The following is a 20,896-nucleotide window of genomic DNA, read 5'->3' on the forward strand; positions in this document are numbered from 1 at the left end:
CAGCCCTGTGTGACGTGAGACGTTCAGCACTACCTAAAGGGTTTAGGCACCCAGGCCAGAGTCATGAAGGGCTTCAGGCACCGTTGTGAGTCACAAAACTGCTCAAACCCGCTCTGTGCCCGAGCTCTTGCCCCTCGGCCCCTAACTGGCTACGGCTGTCCGTGCTAAGTGCTGGTTCCCTCTAGCCATCCCCACTGCGCTCTCCTGCCAAAGCCCCAGAACCAGCCACAGCCTGGGGCAGGGCAGGCGTTCGGCCTCCGAACTTGCCTGCGGGGCCTGACCCAGCGGGCGTGCTCCGGCGCCGTGGGACTCCGCACACACCAGCTGGGACACCACGTGCCCTCATAGCCTTTAGCCCAGTGAATTTCAAGAGCCAAAACGTTTCACTTTGGCTTTTTCATTTCTAAATGTTTGGTTTCAAAATGGCATTTCAGATTTAACTCTGGCCATTAAAACACACACACACACATGCAGAGCAGGGCCCAGCCCCTCCAGCAGGGGGCAGGCCACACACACACACACACACACAGAGCAGGGCTCAGCCCCTCCAGCAGGGGGCAGCCACCCCCCCCACACACACAGAGAGCAGGGCTCAGCCCCTCCAGCAGGGGGCAGCCCACACACACACACAAAAGGTAAACAACATCCAAAATGGCCAGAATTGAAAAGATGTGTTGTAGTTCAAGTCTCATGGGATTTCGTTTTCTCCCAGATTTCTCAGGTCAGCTGAAAACTCCATTCTACACTTGGCTCTGCTTTGAGTTGCTACCATAATACTAGGCTTGGGGTATAAACCGCACATGGGAAACAAAGGGATAATGGAGGCCAAGAGGCCCACTGTCCTGCCCAGGCCTTGAGTGGCCAGACCTAGTGGTTAGAATCAGGAGACAGGAACCCAAGCCAGGAGCTGACCCGAGGGACAGAGCCTGGAGACAGCCCAAGGGTTGGAGCCAGGATTCCCGGTTTGGAGCTGGGAACTGGAGTCTGGAGCTGACCCGAGGGACACAGCCAGAGCTGGAGTCAGAGACCAGGGCCGGAGATCAGGAGCTAGGCACAGCTCAGGAGCTCCGACGTAGCAGTCAGCCAGTTATTTGGCCAGTTCCAAAGACAATTTCCTATGCCTCCCCCAGCTTAAATAGCGCACCGGGCTCCTCCAAGCAGGGCGTCGTCACTAGTGGGCCAGGGTCCCATTAACCACAACCTCCTGGCAAGCCATGGGGTGGCTATCAGGTTAAGACAGCCGGCTGAGGCTCTGCAGAGCTGGGTTCAGGACCCATGGAGCCTCACACCCATCTGGTGCACGGATCAAGCTCAGATCAGTATTGGACCCAGCTGGGCTATTGCCCTAAAGGCAGGAGATCAGAGCTGTGGAGGGAGGAGACCTGGAGCTAAGGCGACTCTGATGACAGGCCAAAGCAGAATTGGACATCGATGCCTGGAAAGAAGCAGGACCCCAGTTAGACCCGACCACCCCACTGCCTGAGACAGGTGACAGTGCCTCAAGGGGGCACTCTTAGGTAGTGAGCCTTATGATATAGGCCCAACGCTACTCAGCGTTCCCTTCGGTGAGCTGGCCCTCAGGTTTTTTGATTACAGCTGATCAGACTTTGCAGCGGAATGGCAAACAACAACCCGGAGAGGGCAGTGTTACAGAGTGACCCGGATCGTGGGGAAACCTGGGTCCCATCAACCTGAATCCAGCCAAATGCCAGGGAAGCCCTGCAGCAGCAAGGAATGCGAGCTGTGCCTCCTGAGTGGGGCGCTGGGAAGGTCCCAGCAGGCAAGCGACTCAGGGAGCCCCCAGGGCGTGGCTGGGGGGAAAAGGCCAATGCGATCCTTTGGGGTGTAAACAGGGGGCCAGGGAGGGGGAGCTGAGGAGGGCACTGGAGACAGCGACTCTGGGATGATGCACCCAGCTCTGGGGTGTGTTTTTGAACAACTGCAGCGGGGCTTGATCGGCTTAGCTGATTAAAGCAGTCGTGAGGTGTGTAAGGATCTTCATGGGGAGAAGAACTCAGGTACTAACTGGCTCTTGAAGCTAGGGCAGAAAGGGCTGAACAAGAACCAAGGGCTGGGAGTTAACGCCAGATGCATTTCAGTTTGAAATCAGGCATTGATTTTGAACAGCCAGACGATTAACCACTGGGACACACTCCCCAGGGCAGGGCTGGATTGTCCATCTTGTGGGGTCTCCCAGTCCAACTGGAGGCCTTCCTGGAAGTCACTTTAGTCCAGCACAAGTTACTGGGCTCAATCCATAGGGAATGGAGTGAATTTCTCTGGCTTCTGCTATGGTCAAGCTACTTTCTTCTGGCCTTAAACACACTGAAACTATGAACCACAAATCACACATCATCAGAATAAAATGTGAAGGGGAAACTGGCCCCATGGAGTCCAACAGAGCTACAGCTGATTGATCTCAGCTGGGATCTGGCCCCATTCACTCCAATGGAGCTACGGCCCATTGACCCCATCTGGGATCTGGCCTCATTGACCCCAATGGAGCTACAGCCCATTGACCCCAGCTGGGATCTGGCCCCACTGACTCCAATGGAGCTACGGCCCATTGACCCCAGATGGGATCTGGCCCCATTGACTCCAATGGAGCTACGGCCCATTGACCCCAGCCGGGATCTGGCCCCATTGATTCCAATGGAGCTATGGCCGATTCACACTGTACCCTGGGAAACTGGAATCTGGTACAGAGCCTGCAAACTCCTTGGAGTAAAGAAATTGCCAGGCGCCACACGGCTGTTGACAAGCTATTGACAGTCACACCCAAGACCGGTGAGCTGTGGAAGAGAACTGGCTCGGGTCCACGGATATGTATGTTCTCATGGCACCATGCTGGGATTAAGGTCATTGCCTCCTCCCGCCCAGGCAAGCTGTGGATATTAAGTGGAAATCTTTGAAGATCTACCACACCTCTGAGGGACTGCTTCCCATGATCGCAAGCTGGGTGAATTACTAGTGTTGCAGCGTCCATGGAATACTCATAAGGTGCTGGATGCAGTCTGGGGTGGGCAGGGACCAGGCGTCATGCAAATGCGCTGGATGGGAAGGGTGCTTCTTCTGCCACCTTGCTCCCAGCCCACGTTAGCTCCATGCATGGGCGAGGCCGAGACATCTAGTCCAACAGCAGAACAATCTCTTCTTGGCTGGGTGCCAGTGGCTTTCGATGCAGCACATGCTCAGTAGAGGGACAGGAAGGGCAGCTCCCACCCAGGACAAGGGCTGAGAAAGCCAGGCCCATCAGCCAAGAGAAACCAAAAACACCATGAAGCAGACGCTCAGCTAAACGGGCATAAAGCATTGGGCATCAGTGGAGCTATGGCCGATTGACCTCAGATGGGATCTGGCCCCATTGACATGAACGGAGCTACGGCCCATTGACCCCAGCTGGGGATATGGCCCCACTGACATGAATGGAACTACGGCCCATTGACCCCAGCTGGGGATATGGCCCCACTGACATGAACGGAGCTACGGCCCATTGACCCCAGCTGGGGATCTGGCCCCATTGACTCCAATGGAGCTACAGACGATTGACACCAGTTGGTATCTGGCCCCATTGACTCCTATCATAAATATAAAGGGAAAGGTAAACACTTTTAAAATCCCTCCTGGCCAGAGGAAAAACCCTTTTACCTGTAAAGGGTTAAGAAGCTAGGATAACCTCGCTGGCACCTGACCACAATGACCAATGAGGAGACAAGATACTTTCAAAGCTGGAGGGGGGGAGAAACAAAGGGTCTGGGTCTGTCTGTGGGATGCTTTTGCCAGGGACAGAACAGGAATGGAGTTTTAGAATTTAGTAAATAATCTAGCTAGAGATGCGTTAGATTATGATTTGTTTAAATGACTGAGAAAATAAGCTGTGCTGAATGGAATGGATATTCCTGTTTTTGTGTCTTTTTGTAACTTGAAAGTTTTGCCTAGAGGGATTCTCTGTGTTTTGAATCTAATTATCCTGTAAGGTATTTACCATCCTGATTTTACAGAGGTGATTCTTTTTTACTTTTTCTTCTATTAAAATTCTTCTTTTAAGAAACTGAATGTTTTTTTCATTGTTCTTAAGATCCAAGGGTTTGGGTCTGTGGTCATCTATGCAAATTGGTGAGGATTTTTATCAAACCTTCCCCTGAAAAAAGGGGGTAAGATTTGGGAGGATTTTGAGGGGAAAGACCTTTCCAAAAGAACTCTTTCCTAATAATAATAATACCGGTGTTAGATGTTTGGTGGTGGCAGTGAAAGTCCAAGGGCAAAGGGTAAAATTGTTTGTACCTTGGGGAAGTTTTAACCTAAGCTGGTAAAAGTAAGCTGAGGAGGTTTTCATGCAGGTCCCCACATCTGTACCCTAGAGTTCAGAGTGGGGAAGGAACCTTGACAACTCCAGTGGAGCTATGGCTGATTGACCCCAGCTGGGGATCTGGCCCCATTGACTCCAATCAGGGCCGGCTGCAGCTTTTTTGCCACCCCAAGCGGCGAAGAAAAAAAAGAAAAGAAAAACCTGATTGAGTCGCCGCCGAATTGCCGCACAAGACCTGGACATGCTTCGCTGGTGCCTGGAGCTGGCTCTGACTCCAATGGAGCTACAGCCGATTGACACCAGCTGGGGATCAAACAGTGAGTATGGGACACCCAGGCAGAAGGACATGGAACTGTTTATCATCAGCCACTAGGGGCTCTCCACAGCAACTGTACACAGCTGTGCCCTGCAGCTGGCCTGCTGAGCACCCTAAAGACGGCCCATGGTCAATGTCCTCTGTTCTATGCTAGCCATGGGCCCCAAGTATCTATCTATCTAATCTATCTATCTATCTATCTATCCCCATACACCTCCAGTATCTATCTATCTATCTATCTATCTATCTATCTATCTATCTATCCCCATACACCTCCAGTATCTATCTATCTATCTATCTATCTATCCCCATACACCTCCAGTATCTATCTATCTAATCTATCTATCTATCTATCTATCCCCATACACCTCCAGTATCTATCTATCTATCTATCCCCATACACCTCCAGTATCTATCTATCTATCTATCTATCTATCCCCATACACCTCCAGTATCTATCTATCTATCTATCTATCTATCTATCCCCATACACCTCCAGTATCTATCTATCTATCTATCTATCTATCCCCATACACCTCCAGTATCTATCTATCTATCTATCTATCTATCCCCATACACCTCCAGTATCTATCTATCTATCTATCTATCTATCTATCTATCTATCGTGGGAGCTGCCTCGAAGGGGCTTGGTTGGAAATACAAGCGGGTGCTGTGGCCGTAGTTGCTCTCCTGCAAAGCTTAATTCTGGGGCCCCTACCAGGGACCCCGCATGTGCAATGTGCTGGGTGCAAGACACCACTCGGAGCCCTGGGCGGCACTTAGCATGATGGAGCAGCTAACTCCCGGTGGGCCGGATCTGGCTGAAAGAACATCCCCCCCACCCCCAGGATGCATTTGCCCAGTGCCACCACTGAATAGGCGACAGAGGGTGAAAATGCCATCGGAAAAGGCCACTGCAGTGAAATTGATGCTGCTGGAGGGCCAGAGTTCCTGCCACAAAGCTCCCATTCCCAAATGAGTTTTGCAAGATAGTTCGGGCGTTATTGAAACCTTCCACCTCCCCAGATGGGGCAGACGCTAATCCCGACTGCCCTCTGAGCTCCAGTCTGAAGCGACTGCTCCTCCGGAGAGGGGAGAAGGGAAATTCAGAGTCAGATGTATGCGTGGAGGTCGGGTGGCTGGGGCGGGTGGGGTGGCTGTGAAGATTGGGGGCATGGCTGGGCATGGCAGAGGGATGCTGAGTCCTGCAGGGAAGGCTGGATGAGCTTAGGCAGGGGAAGTGGAACACTCATGCTTGGGGTCAGCTCAACAGAGCATGAATTTAGGGTTGCGTTAGTATGGAAAGGACATGAACAGAACATGCCACGGGCTGGGATCAGCTCTGTGCATTCTTGGCAGGGCCCAGGTCTTTGTTTAGGGTGGCATCTAAGTTATCTCCCTCCCACAGTGGGAGCAGGGCTGTGAAATTCCTGGAGTTGGAATAACGAGGAGTCTGGTGGCACCTTAAAGACTAACAGATTTATTTGGGCATAAGTTGTTGTGGGTAAAAACTCCACTTCTTCAGATCCACGGACACTCAGTAACAGTTTTAAAAGTAGCCATTCTTCAACAAAAAAACTTTAAAAACAGACTTCAAAGAGAAACTGCAGAACTTCAATTCATTTGCAAACTTAACACCATCAATGTGGGCTTGCATAGGGACTGGAAATGGCTGGCTCTCTACAAAAGCAATTTCCTCTCATCAGTTATTGGGAGTGGACCACATCCACCCTGACTGAATTGGCCTTGTCAGCATTGGTTCTCCACTTGTAAAGTAACTCCTTTCTCTTCCTGTGCCAATATATATTTATGCCTGTATCTGTAATTTTCAATCCATGCATCTGAAGTGGGTTTTTACCCATGAAAGCTTATGCCTAAATAAATCTGTTAGTCTTTAAGGTGCCACCAGACTCCTTGTTGTTTTTGTAGATACAGACTAACATGGCTACCCCTCTGATACTTGGAGTTGGAATGTGCAGGGAAGGGAACATCTGCCAGGATCTGGTTCCCCCATAATTAGCCCTAATTAGCACTCCTGCCAGCTCCACCAGCTGCTTCCAAGAGGGATTATTAGCAGGGTAGAGATCTTTATCGCCCGGCTGATTCATACCTTGATAATCCCACACCCACACCATGATGTGCAGACACCTGCCTATTGGACAGGAGATGGAGCTCAGCCTCCGTCTGGCACCTCCAGAAAAGATAAATCAAGAACGGACAATTTTACTTTGGAGGGAAAAATCAAACGCACGACAAAATGGGGACTAGCCAGCCAGGCGGTCATCCTGCTGAAAAGGACCCGGGGGTTACAGTGTGTCCAAATGAATATGTCAACAGTGTGAGGCCTCTGGGAAAAAGGCTGATGTCACAGTGGGGTGAATTAACAGGAACATTGTAAGTAAGACGTGGGAGGAACTTGTCCTGCTCTACTCAGCACTGATGAGGCCTCAGTGGCAGTCCCATGTCCAGCTCTGGGCACCACACTTTAGGACAGATGTGGACAAGTTGGAGAGCGACAAAAGCAATAGAAGGTTTAGAAAACCTGACGTGCAAGGAAAGGTTTAATTCTTGAGGGAATGTACCAAGGACAAGGAAGGATTTGTGCCTTGGGGAAGTTTTTAACCTAAGCTGGTAAAAATAAGCTTAGGGAGTCTTTCATACGGGTCCCCACATCTGTACCCTAGAGTTCAGAGTGGGGAGGGAACCCTGACATGGTGGTAGCGGTGGGATGATAAGGTGTCTGGGGTTTTCCTTGGGGTGTAGTTGGGGCCTTGGGCTTCCCCTGGTGGTAGTGTGTGGTCACGGGGTGTCCCCTCTGGTATCTGCCCAAACTGCGACCAGGATTGTTCCTCTCTGCTACCTCCACCCATTTTGTTTCGATTTGCCCCACCTCTCTGACAGTCTGGGACTGCTTGAATTGATCAGCATAAGAAGCAAGACTTTCTGCTGAGTCCATTTTTTTATCCCATAAACACTGTTTTACATTATTATTGGTCATAGTCAGGAACCGCTTTTGGACAACCAAATTACACATTCCTTCAGAGCTAGTTACACCCCTTTCTTTGACCCATTTATCTAACAGATCCTTCATCTGGTCATTACTTAGTCCAGCCCCTCTCTTAAGGGCTCTAAATTTTACTCTGTAAGTTTTAGGTGTAATTTGAAATTGCTTTAAAACCAAATCCTTGCATTTACCACAGTCAGAAGCATCCTCAATAGGCATCTTGTTGAATATGTCCAGAGCTCTGCCAGTCAATTTTGCTACCAATGTGGTCATCTTGTGATTTTCAGGAATTGCAAGGAGGGTGCACAGTCTCTTAAAGGTGATGAAATATTTAGCAATATCACTGGATTCATCATACTGTGGACATAGTCGCTCCCATCTGTGGGTTTTTGAGGAGGTGGAGCCAAGTGCTGAAGGGTTTTGTCCTTTTAACTTTATCACCTCCAGTTTGTGCTTTCTCTCTCTTTCCCTCTCCTCCTGAGCATGCTGCCTCTCTTTTTCCTTCTCCACCCTAGCAGCTTTTTCTCTGGCCACTTGTGCATCAATCTTCATCTGTTTTAATTTCAGTTGTTTTTTATGTTTCTTCTTTCTTTCTTCAGCTTCCAATCTGGCTAAATCTAGGTTTTTTCAGACGTTACTTTTCGTCATCCTAGCCTCCCTGTGCTTAGCCTAGCCTAACCCGAGAGCTAGAAAGAAAGAAAAAAACCCAGCTTGTGAATTCCCTTGCTGTAACTTACCTACTCTGCCCTGAGGCAGAGAAGAAAGAAAAAACAAACAAACAAACAAAAAAAACCCTCCGCTGCTTTCAGTTAAAAAAAAAAAAGTGTCCTTTAAAAAAAAAAAAAAACCAAAAAAAACCTCCCTGACTTCAAGCAGTCAAAAGAAAAAAATATTTTCTTTTTAAAATCCTAAGGTCTGTGCTTCTGGTTCAGAATGATCCCACCGCGCTGCTATGATGTCAGGGTTCCCTCCCCACTCTGAACTCTAGGGTACAGATGTGGGGACTCGCATGAAAGACCCCCGAAGCTTATTTTTACCAGCTTTGGTTAAAAACTTCCCCAAGGCACAAATCCTTCCTTGTCCTTGGATGAGTACTGCTGCCACCACCAAATGAGTCAGACAAAGATTCAGGAAAAGGACAAGGACCACTTGGAGTTCCTGTTTCCCGAAAATATTCCCCCAAGCCCCTTTCCCCTCTTTCCTGGGGAGGCTAGAGAATAATCTACCAACCAGATAGGTAAACAAGGCAAGCACAGACCAGACCCTGGGGTTTTTAGGACACTAAAAACCAATCCGATTCTTAAAAAACAGAACTTTATTATAAAGAAAAAAAAGTAAAAGAGACACCTCTGTAAAATCAGGATGGAAGGTAATTTTACAGGGTGATAAGACTTAAAACACAGAGGATTCCCCCCTAGGCAAAACTTCAAAGTTACAAAAAACAGGGATAAACCTCCCTCTTAGCACAGGGAAAATTCACGAGCTAAAACAAAAGATAATTTAACACATTCCTTGCTATTACTTACTATTTCTGTAATATTAGGTGTATCATTTCAGTAGGAGCTGGATTACTTGCTTGGTCTCTCTCTTTGTCTTGGAGAGAACACACACAGAGCACAAAAACAAAGCCTTTCCCCCCTGCCCCAGATTTGAAAGTATCTTTTTTCCCCATTGGTCTTTCTGGTCAGGTGCCAACTAGGTTAATTGAACTGATTAACCCCTTACAGGTAAGGGGATTCTGTATCTCTGGCCAAGAGGGATTTTATATTACTGCACACATAAAGGTTGTTACCCTTCCCTTTATATTTATAACAGCTCTGTTACAGACTTCCTGTGTGAGCATGAACAAATCACTTAGCTGCTCCATGCCTCAGTTTCCCCAGCTATATAATGGGGAGAATAGCCCTGCTTTGCCTCAAATGGGTGTGTGAGGATAAAGACATTGGCAACTGTGAGGTGCCCAGATGCTGCAGTGAATGGTTATACTTCCAGGGCATGGTGTTACACTAAGAACAAGGCATGAAATAATGTGGAGCTTCTGTGAACTAACCGCTCCCAACAGCAGAGGGCCTTTATTATTTAACATCTGTGCACAGAGCCAGGAGGGACAATCTAGCTAATGTGCCTGCAACGGCACTGTATGGACCCTATGCGGCAGTGCAGGTAGGAGAGGGAGGTGTCGGTGTCCTGAGGAACCAAGGATCAGTTGTTGTTCATGGTCTCGTGGATCCAGTTGACGTATCTACAGACGGTGACGTAGACACCTGGTTTGTTGGACAGTGCGCATGTCTGGCTCCCCCAAGACACAATACCCTGGAATTTCCCATTGCAGACTAGGGGTCCCCCGGAATCTCCCTAGAAGGAGACAAGACAAGACTACATCATAGCCAAGAACGACAGGCAAGAATGCACCTCACCAGCAACATTATCGAACCTACAACGCCGTGACAAGAGTTCTCTGCCTTTGTATATGGGTACAGAGCAGAGCGCACCCAAAAAGGGGGTCTTTTCCAGTAGAAACGATCAACGAAAATGATAACAAATTTCACTTTTGCCCACGTCTTCCACCCAACTTTTTGATTTTCTTTGTTGAAAATTCAAATGCCAAAATAGTTTGGCCCCAACTGAAATATTTCAACTCGGAAATGATGTCCGGCTGATGGGAAGCAATATGCAAGGGAAGTCATTTGTAGCACAACGCATTTGACTGGTCTTAGAACACCCAGGACACATATTACATACTCTTAAGCACCACCTATTGGCACCGTTTGCCTTGACGAACTATATGCTAAGGACATTTTCCATAGAAACCACTTTTCGGTGGGAAATTGGGGTTTTGACTAATGTAAATTTTGGTGAAAAGTATCTGCTCGCTGTGAAAATTTGGTGAAAAACCAACTGCCTGAAAACTACTGCAGTTCCATCTGTAAAGAACATAAGAATGGCCAACAGTTCATATAGCCCAGTATCCTTTCTTCTGACAGTGGCTGGTGCCAGATGCTTAAGAGGGAATGAACAGAACAGGGCAATTATCGAGTGAGCCATTCCCTGCTGTCCAGTCCCATCTTCTGGCACTCAGAGGCTGAGGGACACACAGAGCATGGAGTTGCATCCATGACCATCTTGACTAATAGCCACTGATGGACGTATTCTCCATGAACTTCTCCGGAAGTTATCTTTTTTTAACCCAGTTCATTTTTTGGCCTTCACAACATCCCCTGGGGACCAGTTCCACAGGCTGACGGTGCGTTGTGTGAAGAAGTTTTGACTGGTTATTTTAAACCTGTGATGCTTCATGGAAATTGTACTTTAGGTATCTCACGTTCTCCTCTATAGGTCGGACTACACCACCCATGATGCACCACGGTCTCCCCTCTTGGAGATGGGAGGTGGTGCATCATGGAAGTCCTAGGTTGTGGTGCATGACGGGTGACGTTGTCTGACTGGGGAGTCCAGCCTATAGAGAACGGGGACATGTGCTGCCTGAACTATATAACTCCTATGAAGCATCACAGTGGCCCTTCCAGATTTTTGTTTCTCTGGCATTTGGTTTGTCACCAAAAAATTTAAATGTTTGTGGACAGCAGACGCTTTTCACCATAAGCTTAGTTTAGTCGAAAACCCACTTTCACCATTTCTGTGGAAAATTTCCAACCAGCCCTAGCAAATAGCTCGTCAAGGCAAAAGGTGCCAATAGGTGGCACTCAAGAGTATGTAACACATGTCCTGGGTGTTGTACGACCCACCAAATGGCTCTTCCCTTCAGCAACTTTCATTCTTCTTTGTGGCTGAACAGAGGCCCTGAGGCTTTCAACAACAGCCAGGAGCAAAATTCCCCTCCCTGCTGTGATGCAAATGCACAGGGTTGCACGTGAATAGCTTCTTCCGAGCCCCATCGGCAGACCCCCAAAGCGATTGCACAGCTAGGGAACGAAAGCATGGGCGGTATCACTCTTGTCTGCCACTAGATGGAGAACTTCAGGAACAGTGCAGTCCCAAGGGCTCTGCATCTCGGCGGGAAATAGCTCGTTAAAGGTGACGGGGGCACCAGGAACCAATGCAGCAGCCACTAGAGGGGGGCTGCGAGCCATTCTGTGTTCATCTGCACTGTGCATAGTCACTTTCTTCTGACACTGAACAAGGAGCTCTGTTCTAATAAAGGAAATGGTGTTATCCTCGAAAGCTGCTCTGTCTCCCTCTTCTGCTTCATTCCTGATTATGACAATCCCCAGCCCCTCCCACTGACTGGATTCTTGCTACCACTTTAAAACCACAGGCCAATGTTTTTCAAAAATGCCTTTCGTTTAGATTTCCACAAACTGGCTAGGAAAGAGAGTCCAACGGTTAAGGTGCCAGCTTGGGTTCTGGGAGCCTGGGGTTTAATTCCCTGCCCCCGCCCCTTTCCAAAAAAAAGCACAGTCTAAGCAGACAAAGTCGGGGGGAGGGACTGAGGCAAGGAGAAGGTCACCTGGTGGCAATAGAACCCCGGTGTCCTGATTTCTAATCCAGCACCTTTGTCTAAGTCACTTGATGGCTACTTGCATGGGCGGAGCTTGTGTTTTTTCCCTTATTCTCCATTATGCAGAGGGGGAAACTGAGGCACAGAGTGGGGAGAAGTGATTTGGCCAAGGTCTCCCAGCAGGAGCTGGGAATAGAATGAAGGTGTCCTGACTCCCTGACACACTGATTCTAGCCATGGGAGGAGCGGGCATTTTTATTATACCCCAGGTGGGGAAACTGAGGCACAGAGCAGGGCAGTCGCTTGCCACAGCAGGTGGGGCTGGGATTTTCAAACCCAGTTTGAGGGAGTGGGGCGGAGGAAGGAAATGTGGCTGTTCCGCTTCTATTTAAATTCACGGACAGTGGGAAACACAGATCCACAGTGCATGCACTCCCCTTCTCTAACGTGTGGACCACGCTGCCGATATGGGGGAAGAACGAGGAGATCCAGGCTTTTCTTGTCATGGGAAGCCTCCCCCCCCACTCCCACCGCCGGGACACTCTTGGTGGGGCCAGGTTTATGCATCCTTTCCATTGTCTAAAGCAGAGCACTCAGCAGATTTCAGAGAACTTCTTGTCTTTGCAGCCACAATGGGATCGTTTTTGTGACGGGCTAATCTGGGTTCCTCCAACCCTCCCCTGTCAAGACATGTCTGCCCATTAGCTACTCAGATTCTACTGCAACAATCAGATAAGCAAGTCCCACCCACTATAATTGCACCCACTCGCTCCTGCTCTTTGTCCTGGGTTCCTGAGAACTCCTGGGCTCACCGCCAGACTTGCCAAACTCTGGTGAGTCTCAGGATATTTAAGAATTTTCTTAAACCCCCAGCTCCCAGAGTCACAGGATCCTGGCTATAATAATTTGGTCTCAGTTTGGTCGTTGTTTTCAGTGCTGATGGCCCGTGATCTACAGGAGGCTAAATGGTCTGGTGATCTCTTCTAGCCTGAAACTCCATGAGTTTATGACTATGGGAGGACAGCTGGGCAAAATTTTTTGCACAAAGCTTTCTTTCGATTAAAAGCAGCAGTTTGGTGACATGGAAACATTTTGTGACGTCACCTCGATTTCACCAAATTTGTTTCAGATGGACAGAAACTGACCCAACATTTCTGAAACATCAGAATGTGTCATCTCTCCAGTTTGGAAACCAAATCTGGTAATTTTCTGGCTCGCAATGACTTTGCTTTTCACAATTTCCTTTTAAAACTAACCCTAGTTACAAATATTTTTGATGTTCTCAAAATGAAACCTTGCCCTCGACCGGAAGCTATTTTTTCTGACTTTTTGATTGACCAAAAATTATGAAAATTTTCAGATGTGGTTGGAGCAGAAACGAATTTTTTCCCTTCCGGAATGGCCAGAGACCATTATGGCCCTGGTCAGTGTAGGAGAATCTCAGTTCTGATTTAAAAAATAAAGCATCTTTCTAACCCTCTTGGGCTGGAAAAATGTGATCCATGGAGAGGCTCAATAACCAGACAGCAGAGAACAGGTCAATTCTACAGAGCGATCTGATTGCACAGTAAACGGTGCTCACATAAACATGCATCTTAGTAAAGCTCTAGGCAACCTTGTACATCAAATTTGGTTCAATACAGGAGTATTTGGGTGAAATTTTGCACCCTAGTTGATCTAATCATCCTTCTTAGACATCAGAACTCTGAATTGGGCAGAGTTAAGAGCAAACATACTACGAGGCGGCGTTACGGATGCTCTAGCTCGACCCCTAGATATGGGCTGAATGCAGGAATCCCTGGGGAGGTTTTCCAGCCTGGGCACACTAGGTCGGTAGAATGGTCTGTTCTGGCCTTGAAAACGATGCATCTATAGAAAACCACTCAAGAATCCATCGGAGTTGGTCTCACCTTCCTCCCATTCTCTCTCCCCGCACTTGGTCCCATTCCTGCACCAGCTGCCCCCAAGGCAGTAGGACCATCAGGCCAGCCCCCCAATCCCACCCTCAGCTCTGCCTTCCCCTCACCTGGCACGAGTCTATTCCCCCTTCCAGCACCCCAGCACAAAGCATGTTCTCGGTGTAGTAGCGAGGGTAGATACTGCGGCACTTTTGCTGGGAGATAATGGAGATGTTGCCACAATGGAGAACAGGTGGAAAGTACACTACAAAAAACAGCAACACAGCACAATGGATGTTTTGTCAGTGGGAAAAAGTCTTAGAGTTAGACCCAGGGCCAGGGTCAATGGACACAGCTCCACGGACACAGGGTTAGATCCAGGGCCGGGGTCAATGGACACACCTAGAACCTCTCTGAGGCACACGTTAACCTTAGATCAACCTTTCAAAAATCGAACTCTTGCTAGTTGGAAAATGGAGAGGGAGTGGAATTTCATCTTTTCCTCAAAGAAATACAGAATCTCCAAACTTTTTTCTGTTTTTCGCCAAATTTTTTCCTTTTTCACCCCCAAAATCTACAACTTTCCACCAGAAAAACCTCTTTGGGTTCTGGCCAAAATCTGTTTTCATTTTTAGCCAAAACCTTTCATTTTTGGCCAAAGTCTTCTCCAATTTCCAACCAAAATGTTTTTGGCAAAAGTTTTTCAGCACTCATTTTCTCAACCACAAATCAAACTTTTCCCAGGAAGCAGCCCCGTGCCATGGAAAATTTCCACTCATCGGCTACCCAATTTTAGGCTGGGGGGGGAGATAAAATTTCGATGGCAAATTTCCCAATGGCTCTAAATGGAACCTCAGGAATGATCGATTGCTGAAAAATAAATAAATAAATACATTCCTGGGAAAGTTTTCAGGGGAAACGGCCACAAAAGTTGCTGAGGCAAATAGGGACATGGCAAGAAAGAAGAAGAAGAAATGTGGGGGGATGTTCAAAATTCTAGTAATGTATATTTTTCTCATTTTTCCGACCTGCTGGCTTCTTCCCCCTTGAAGCTAAGACCGCCCCCAAACATTGGTGTTACCGTACATTGAGGGCTTTTTGTTGTTCCCCATCCGGATACCACACATTTCTCCCCCGTGGAGGGGCAACTGGTAGGTAGCTCCAGGGGCTGGACGTTTTTGTTGAAGATCGCCGGGGTGAGCAGTTTGATGAGCATGATGTCATTGTCCTTGCTGGTGGGGTTATACTGGGGGTGGAGGATTGTTTTCTCTGAGATTCTCAGCTGCTCTGTCCAATCCAGATGCTTGATGTTGTGCTCTCCCAGGCGCACGCTGATGGGGCTGCAGAGAAATGGACACATGTAGAGAAAAGTGTGGGGTGGGGGACGGAGTCCATGGTGGAAACTGGGCACTGGTTGTTGGGCTGGAATCCCTGGGAGAGGTTCTCTGGCCTGGGCTATATAGGAAGCCAAACTGGATGGGTAGAGCATGAATCTATGGAATCCATGAATCTCTGAAAGTGGAGTTAAGGGCACACACACAAGGGGGTGGAGTTAAGGGTGCGCTAGCTCAACCATCCGATATGGGCTGGATGCAGAAATCACTAGGCCTGGCTATGAGGTCAAACACAGGAACAATCCCATGGACACAGAAACGTCCTTTTACAAACACACATATACACAATCATGTATACACTCTTCCCCCCTAAATTTACAGTCACACATGCTCTCCCCAAACACACAAATGCACAGCTGCACTCTCCCAATCACAGTCACACATGCCCCCCCCAAACCATTCACAAATGCTCAATCACAATCACACACATACACACTCCCTAACATATTCACAAAATGCACAACCATGCTCTCAGACCCACTCACAATCACACATGCCGTACCCAACACACGCACACACTCATGCACAACTGCACTCTCACACCCATTCACAATCAGACATACACTTCCCAAAACACGTACAACCACACCGTCACACCCACTTACAATCACACACCCACTCAGCTACACACAGACCCTCTCCCCGACACCCTCCACCTCACCCGATGCCCCCACAAACGCACACTCACCAATTGACGTGGCAGTGGGCTGCAGTCACCACCCAGTTTCTGGCAATCAAGGTCCCTCCACAGTTGAGCTGGGAGCCCACAAAGAGGGCGGCCTGCCAGGGTACGGAGTGAGGCCTGCAGGGGGCGCCGCCGATGATCCGGTCATTCTGGCCACTCACTGGGGGGCAAAGCAGAAAGGGTCACAACTGGGGAGGGAGGGGAAGTTCTGTCATGCAGCAGCGCCACCCTGCTTTGCCCCAGCTCAGGATCAGGGTCCCCCAGCTCCCTCCTCCTCTTGCTTCAGTGTCTGATTCAAATGTGCCCCAGGTGCAGCCAGTGGAAATTAGAAAACTTCACCAAACTGTGCCCTCGCCGTTAGCCAGCTCAGTCCCCCGGCATTTCTATCTCTGACCTGACCATCACCGCAGCCCCTGAGCGCCTCCCGCTCTTTAGCACAGTGACCCTCACCTCCACCTCTGGAAGGCTGGGCAGGGCAATTGTCCCCTTTGTACACTAGGGGATCCAGTAAGAAGAGGGCCTGAAACATCAGGCCATGTATCAGAGGCCTGGTATGAGGCCTGAGGATGGAACTAAAGTAGTCAAAACTTTGCTGATGTAAAGGAAAGTTATGTTGTGAGCAAGAGGCAGGCCCCGCTCACAGAATTTGGCAAGTACAGGGCTGATGTTGGAAAAAGACACATTCCTCAGAGGGGCTAAGCACAAGACACTCAGGCAAACACATTCCAGAAGGGTGGTAGCAGAACACCACTCCCCAAACATAACGGGAACACCCTGACCCATCTGAAGGATAAGGTCAGGATGACAACATGATGGATAGAGGTGTTTTGATTGAACCTACAGGTACAAGGAAATAGAGGGCGCCCTAAGACATCGGGGCAATGGGTGACTTGTCTGTATCGGGGTATAAAGATGCATCTCAGAGGGGGTGTCTTTGGCCAGCCGAGGGGGCAGTGGAAAGTCCCACCACTGGCTGAGCTGGTCCATTGTCATGGTCATCCACGTGCTAGCGTAACTGTAGACATTGATCCATGGAGCTAGGCCCGTGCTCTGTTGACAATAACCCCGGCCTGGTGCCTTCGCACCTTAACGATCTTGTGGCCATCGGGTGGTTCGTTTGAGGTCTGCTGTGCCAGCTGTCTGTGCAGGGCTGGGACGGCATATGGAGGGAACACACACACGCAGCCGAACATCCGACGACATTGGTGACCCCAACGTTTTGACCACTACTTTAGTTCAGGCCTCATACCAGGCCTTATGTTTCAGGCCCTCTTCTTACTACACAGGAAACTGGGGCACAGAGCAGCAACGTGACTTAACCGAGGTCACACCACATCTGTGTTGGGGAAGAATCAAAGCCACGACTCCCACATCCCAGGCCTGTGCGCTAACCACTGGGCCATCCTTCCTGGCTCCTATTTGCAACTGATCTTTAGCAATGAAAATCACCTCGAAGGGGGGACTCCTTATTTGCTTCACAGGCATCTGCTTCAAGTGCAAAGCCATGCTCACCCCGTCTCTCACAAAACCGTGCACACAGACCAGACATTAGTGTACATTTTGACCAGGGAGAAAAATTAATCACTGGACCCACTGCCCGAGGATTTTTGTCACGGACAACTTTTACATCAAGATGGGGCGTTTTACAAAAAGATTGGCCTAGGGATCATTTGGGAGCCGTTTGCAGGCCCGTGTGACACAGGATGCCAACCGAGATGATCACAATGGTCCCATCTGGCCTTGAAAAAACACCCACTGGCGCACACACAAGCCTGCAGATGTGCACACTGAGAAATACACCCTCCCACACACTAGGGTTGCCAACATTCTACTCGCACAAAACCCAACACTCCTGCCCCACCCCTCCTCCAATGCACCAACCCTTCTCCAAGGTGCCGCCCCCCACTCCATCCCCCCCTCCCTCTGTCACTCGCTCTCCCCACCATCACTCAGTGGCTCATTTTCACCAGGCTGGGGCAGGGGGTTGGGGTGCGGGAGGGGGTGAGGGCTCTGGCTGGGGGTGCAGACTCTGGGGTGGGGCTGGGGATGAGGGGTTTCAGGTGCAGGAGGGGGCTCCGGGCTTGGACACAGGGGTTTGGAGAGCGGGAAGGTGATCAAGGCTTGGGCAGGGGGTTGGAGTGTGCGAGGGGGTGAGGACTCTGGCTGGGGGTGTAGATTCAGGTGGGGCTGGGGATGAGGAGTTGGGGTGCAGGAGGGGACTCCAGGTTGGGACCAAGGGGTTTAGAGGGTGGGAGGGGGATCAGGGGTGCGGGCTTCCAGCAGCACTTACCTCAAGCAGCTCCTGGAAGCAGCGGCATGCCCCCCTTCCAGCTCCTACATGGAGGCATGGCAAGGCGGCGGTGCGCACTGCCCCGTCCACAAGTGCTGCCCCTGCAGCTCCCACAGGCCATGGTTCCTGGCCAATGGGAGCTGCAGAGCCGGCACTTGGGGCGGAGACAACGCATGGAGCCCCCTGGCTGGCCTTATGTAAAGGAACTGGAGGGGGGAACATGCCACTGCTTCCAGGAGCTGCGCAGGGCCATGGGAGGCAGGGAGCCTGCTGTAACCCCACTGTGCCGCTGACCGGACTTTTAACGGCCTGGTCAGCTGCTCTGACCAGAGCTACCAGGGTCCCTTTTCAACTGAGCGTTCCGGTCGAAAACCGGACACCTGGCAACCCTACCCCTCACACGTCCGTGCTCACATAGTCACATTCACACATTCAAACACAACTGTGCACCGCTGCAGTCCGAAAATACGATAAGGGCTGTTCTAACGAGGACGGGGATCCATTATTCTCTGTGTCAACCAAGAATGAGAAGGAAACAGCTAAATCTGCATCAAAGGAGGCTGAGGGTAGATATTTGGAACAACTTTCTCACCTCTGGAATCGATTTCCAAGGTAGGTTGTGGAAGACCCGTCACTGGAGGTTTTTAAGAACCGGCAAACACCTGTCCGGGCTGGTCTAGATTTACTTGTTCCTGCCACAGCATGGGAGGATGGACTAGATGACCTCTTGAGGTCCCATCCAGCCCCTCATTGCTGTGATTCAATGTGCACCCAGCCCCACACATTTGCATATAAACAACAGCACACCAACAGAATATGCAACACACCCCACCGTGCAGATACACACTCAGTCTTCTTTGCGCAGCACTTGCAGATAAAGACTCACACGCACACACAGTCACGTGCTCACACTCGCACATGCTTGCAGATAAACACCATCACGCACGTCCATGCACTCACCGGTTAACACACACACACAATCACCCACACATACCCTCACAGAGAAACACACACAGAGAGAAAGACAGACAAACACAGGGTTGCACACACACACACACACACACAGTCGTGCCCAAGCACACAATCGCACACACACTCAGAGACAAACACTCACATGCACACAGGCAGGAATGCACACGAGTCTGCGGACACACACACTGAGAGAGCAGGGCTCATCCCCTCCAGGAGGGGGTCACACACACACCCACCCACCTGCAGTCACCAACAGCAATGTGATGCCCAACTGCTCCATGCCGGTGGGGGCTTCTGGCTCCGGGAAGGCCCCTGTGTGCCAAGGGGCTGGCGGGGAAGGCAAGGGAATCATTACCAGAGAATTGGCCCATAAGAAACTCCCCACTGCAGGCTCCGCCCCCTGAGCCCCGCCCATCACCTTTGCTGACCTGCCACCCTCAAGGAATCCCATGCTCTGATTGGTTCCTGCCAGAGCGTCTCAGCGCTGACCAATGGGAAAAGAGTGTGAGGGATGCTATAAGTCTGGTCGACCCCCCCTCCACCCCGAGGCATGACTGCGTGCATGGCGTCAATGGGCGGCACGCTCCCTTCGTGGGCGTAAACACCAGGGGAGTCACTCCTGATTTACTCCGGGTCAGCGAGGGGGAATTGGCCCCATTGACACCAGTGGAGTCACTCCTACTTTACACCAGCACGAGCAAGAGCAGAATTGGCCCCATTGATGCCAATGGAGTCACTCCTGATTTACACCGGGTGAGTGAGAGGGGAACTGGCCAGCTTGACACGAGTGGAGTCACTCCTGATTTACATCAGGGTGAGCGAAAGGGGAATTGTCCCCATTGATGCCAATGGAGTCACTCCTGATTTACACCGGGTCAGCGAGGGAGGAATCAGCCCCATTGACACCAATGGAGTCACTCCTGATTTACACCAGGGAGAGTGAGAGGGGAATTGGCCAGATTGATGCCACTGGAGTCACTCCTGATTTACTCCGGGTCATCGAGGGGGAATTGGCCCCATTGACACCAGTGGAGTCACTCCTGATTTACTCCAGGTCATCGAGGGGGAATTGGCCCCATTGACACCAGTGGAGTCACTCCTGATTTACTCCGGGTCATCGAGGGGGAATCGGCCCCATTGACACCAGTGGAGTCACTCCTGATTTACACCATGTGAGCGAGAGAGGAATTGGTCCCATTGCCGCCAGTGGAGTCACTCCGATTCGGCCCCGGCGCTCGTGCCAGAGGGTGAGAATCCGACACCGAGAAGTGAGTGGCACCCCTGGATGAAAACCCAGCCCCTCACCCCAAAAACCACATCATCAACACCCTGCGTGTCGTGATCCCACACGTCATTTTCGATCATAGCTCAAACATGCCCTGACAGGTCAGAAAGAGGCCCCCGTGCAGCAGAACAAAAGAGAAGCGAACCAGGAGGGCTGGGCCTGCGAATTACCTGCAGCTCTGGCGTCAGCAGCCTCGTGTGACCTGTGGACGGAGACCGGAGCGGTGTAGCTTTATAACATGACTTCCTGGCCGGCCAAGAGAGATCTGGGCTGTCAAATCTGCC

The 20,896-nt window shown here is 50.1% G+C and overlaps 1 protein-coding gene across 1 annotated transcript; it reads right to left on the reverse strand.

Annotated features, from left to right (window-relative positions):
* Positions 1 to 9,831: 9,831 nt before the first annotated feature.
* On the reverse strand, positions 9,832 to 19,607 carry LOC144279407 (trypsin-like). Its single transcript, XM_077840901.1, has 5 exons — positions 19,568 to 19,607; positions 16,069 to 16,225; positions 15,073 to 15,326; positions 14,115 to 14,251; positions 9,832 to 9,984 (listed from the first exon to the last, which is right to left on the reverse strand). The coding sequence occupies exons 1-5, from the start codon at positions 19,605 to 19,607 to the stop codon at positions 9,832 to 9,834; spliced, it is 741 nt and encodes a 246-aa protein (XP_077697027.1).
* Positions 19,608 to 20,896: the final 1,289 nt, after the last annotated feature.

This window comes from Eretmochelys imbricata, chromosome 24 (genome assembly GCF_965152235.1).
Source record: "Eretmochelys imbricata isolate rEreImb1 chromosome 24, rEreImb1.hap1, whole genome shotgun sequence".
In the NCBI taxonomy this organism is placed as follows: Eukaryota; Metazoa; Chordata; order Testudines; family Cheloniidae; genus Eretmochelys; species Eretmochelys imbricata.

Coding starts and splice junctions, on each gene's coding strand:
- LOC144279407 (XM_077840901.1), bottom strand. CDS start 19,607: ATGGAGCAGTTGGGCATCACATTGCTGTTGGTGACTGCAG. Junction 15,327..16,068: donor GCCCACTGCCACGTCAATTG/GTGAGTGTGCGT, acceptor ATTTCTCTGCAG/CCCCATCAGCGTGCGCCTGG. Junction 14,252..15,072: donor AACAACAAAAAGCCCTCAAT/GTACGGTAACAC, acceptor TGTTTTTTGTAG/TGTACTTTCCACCTGTTCTC.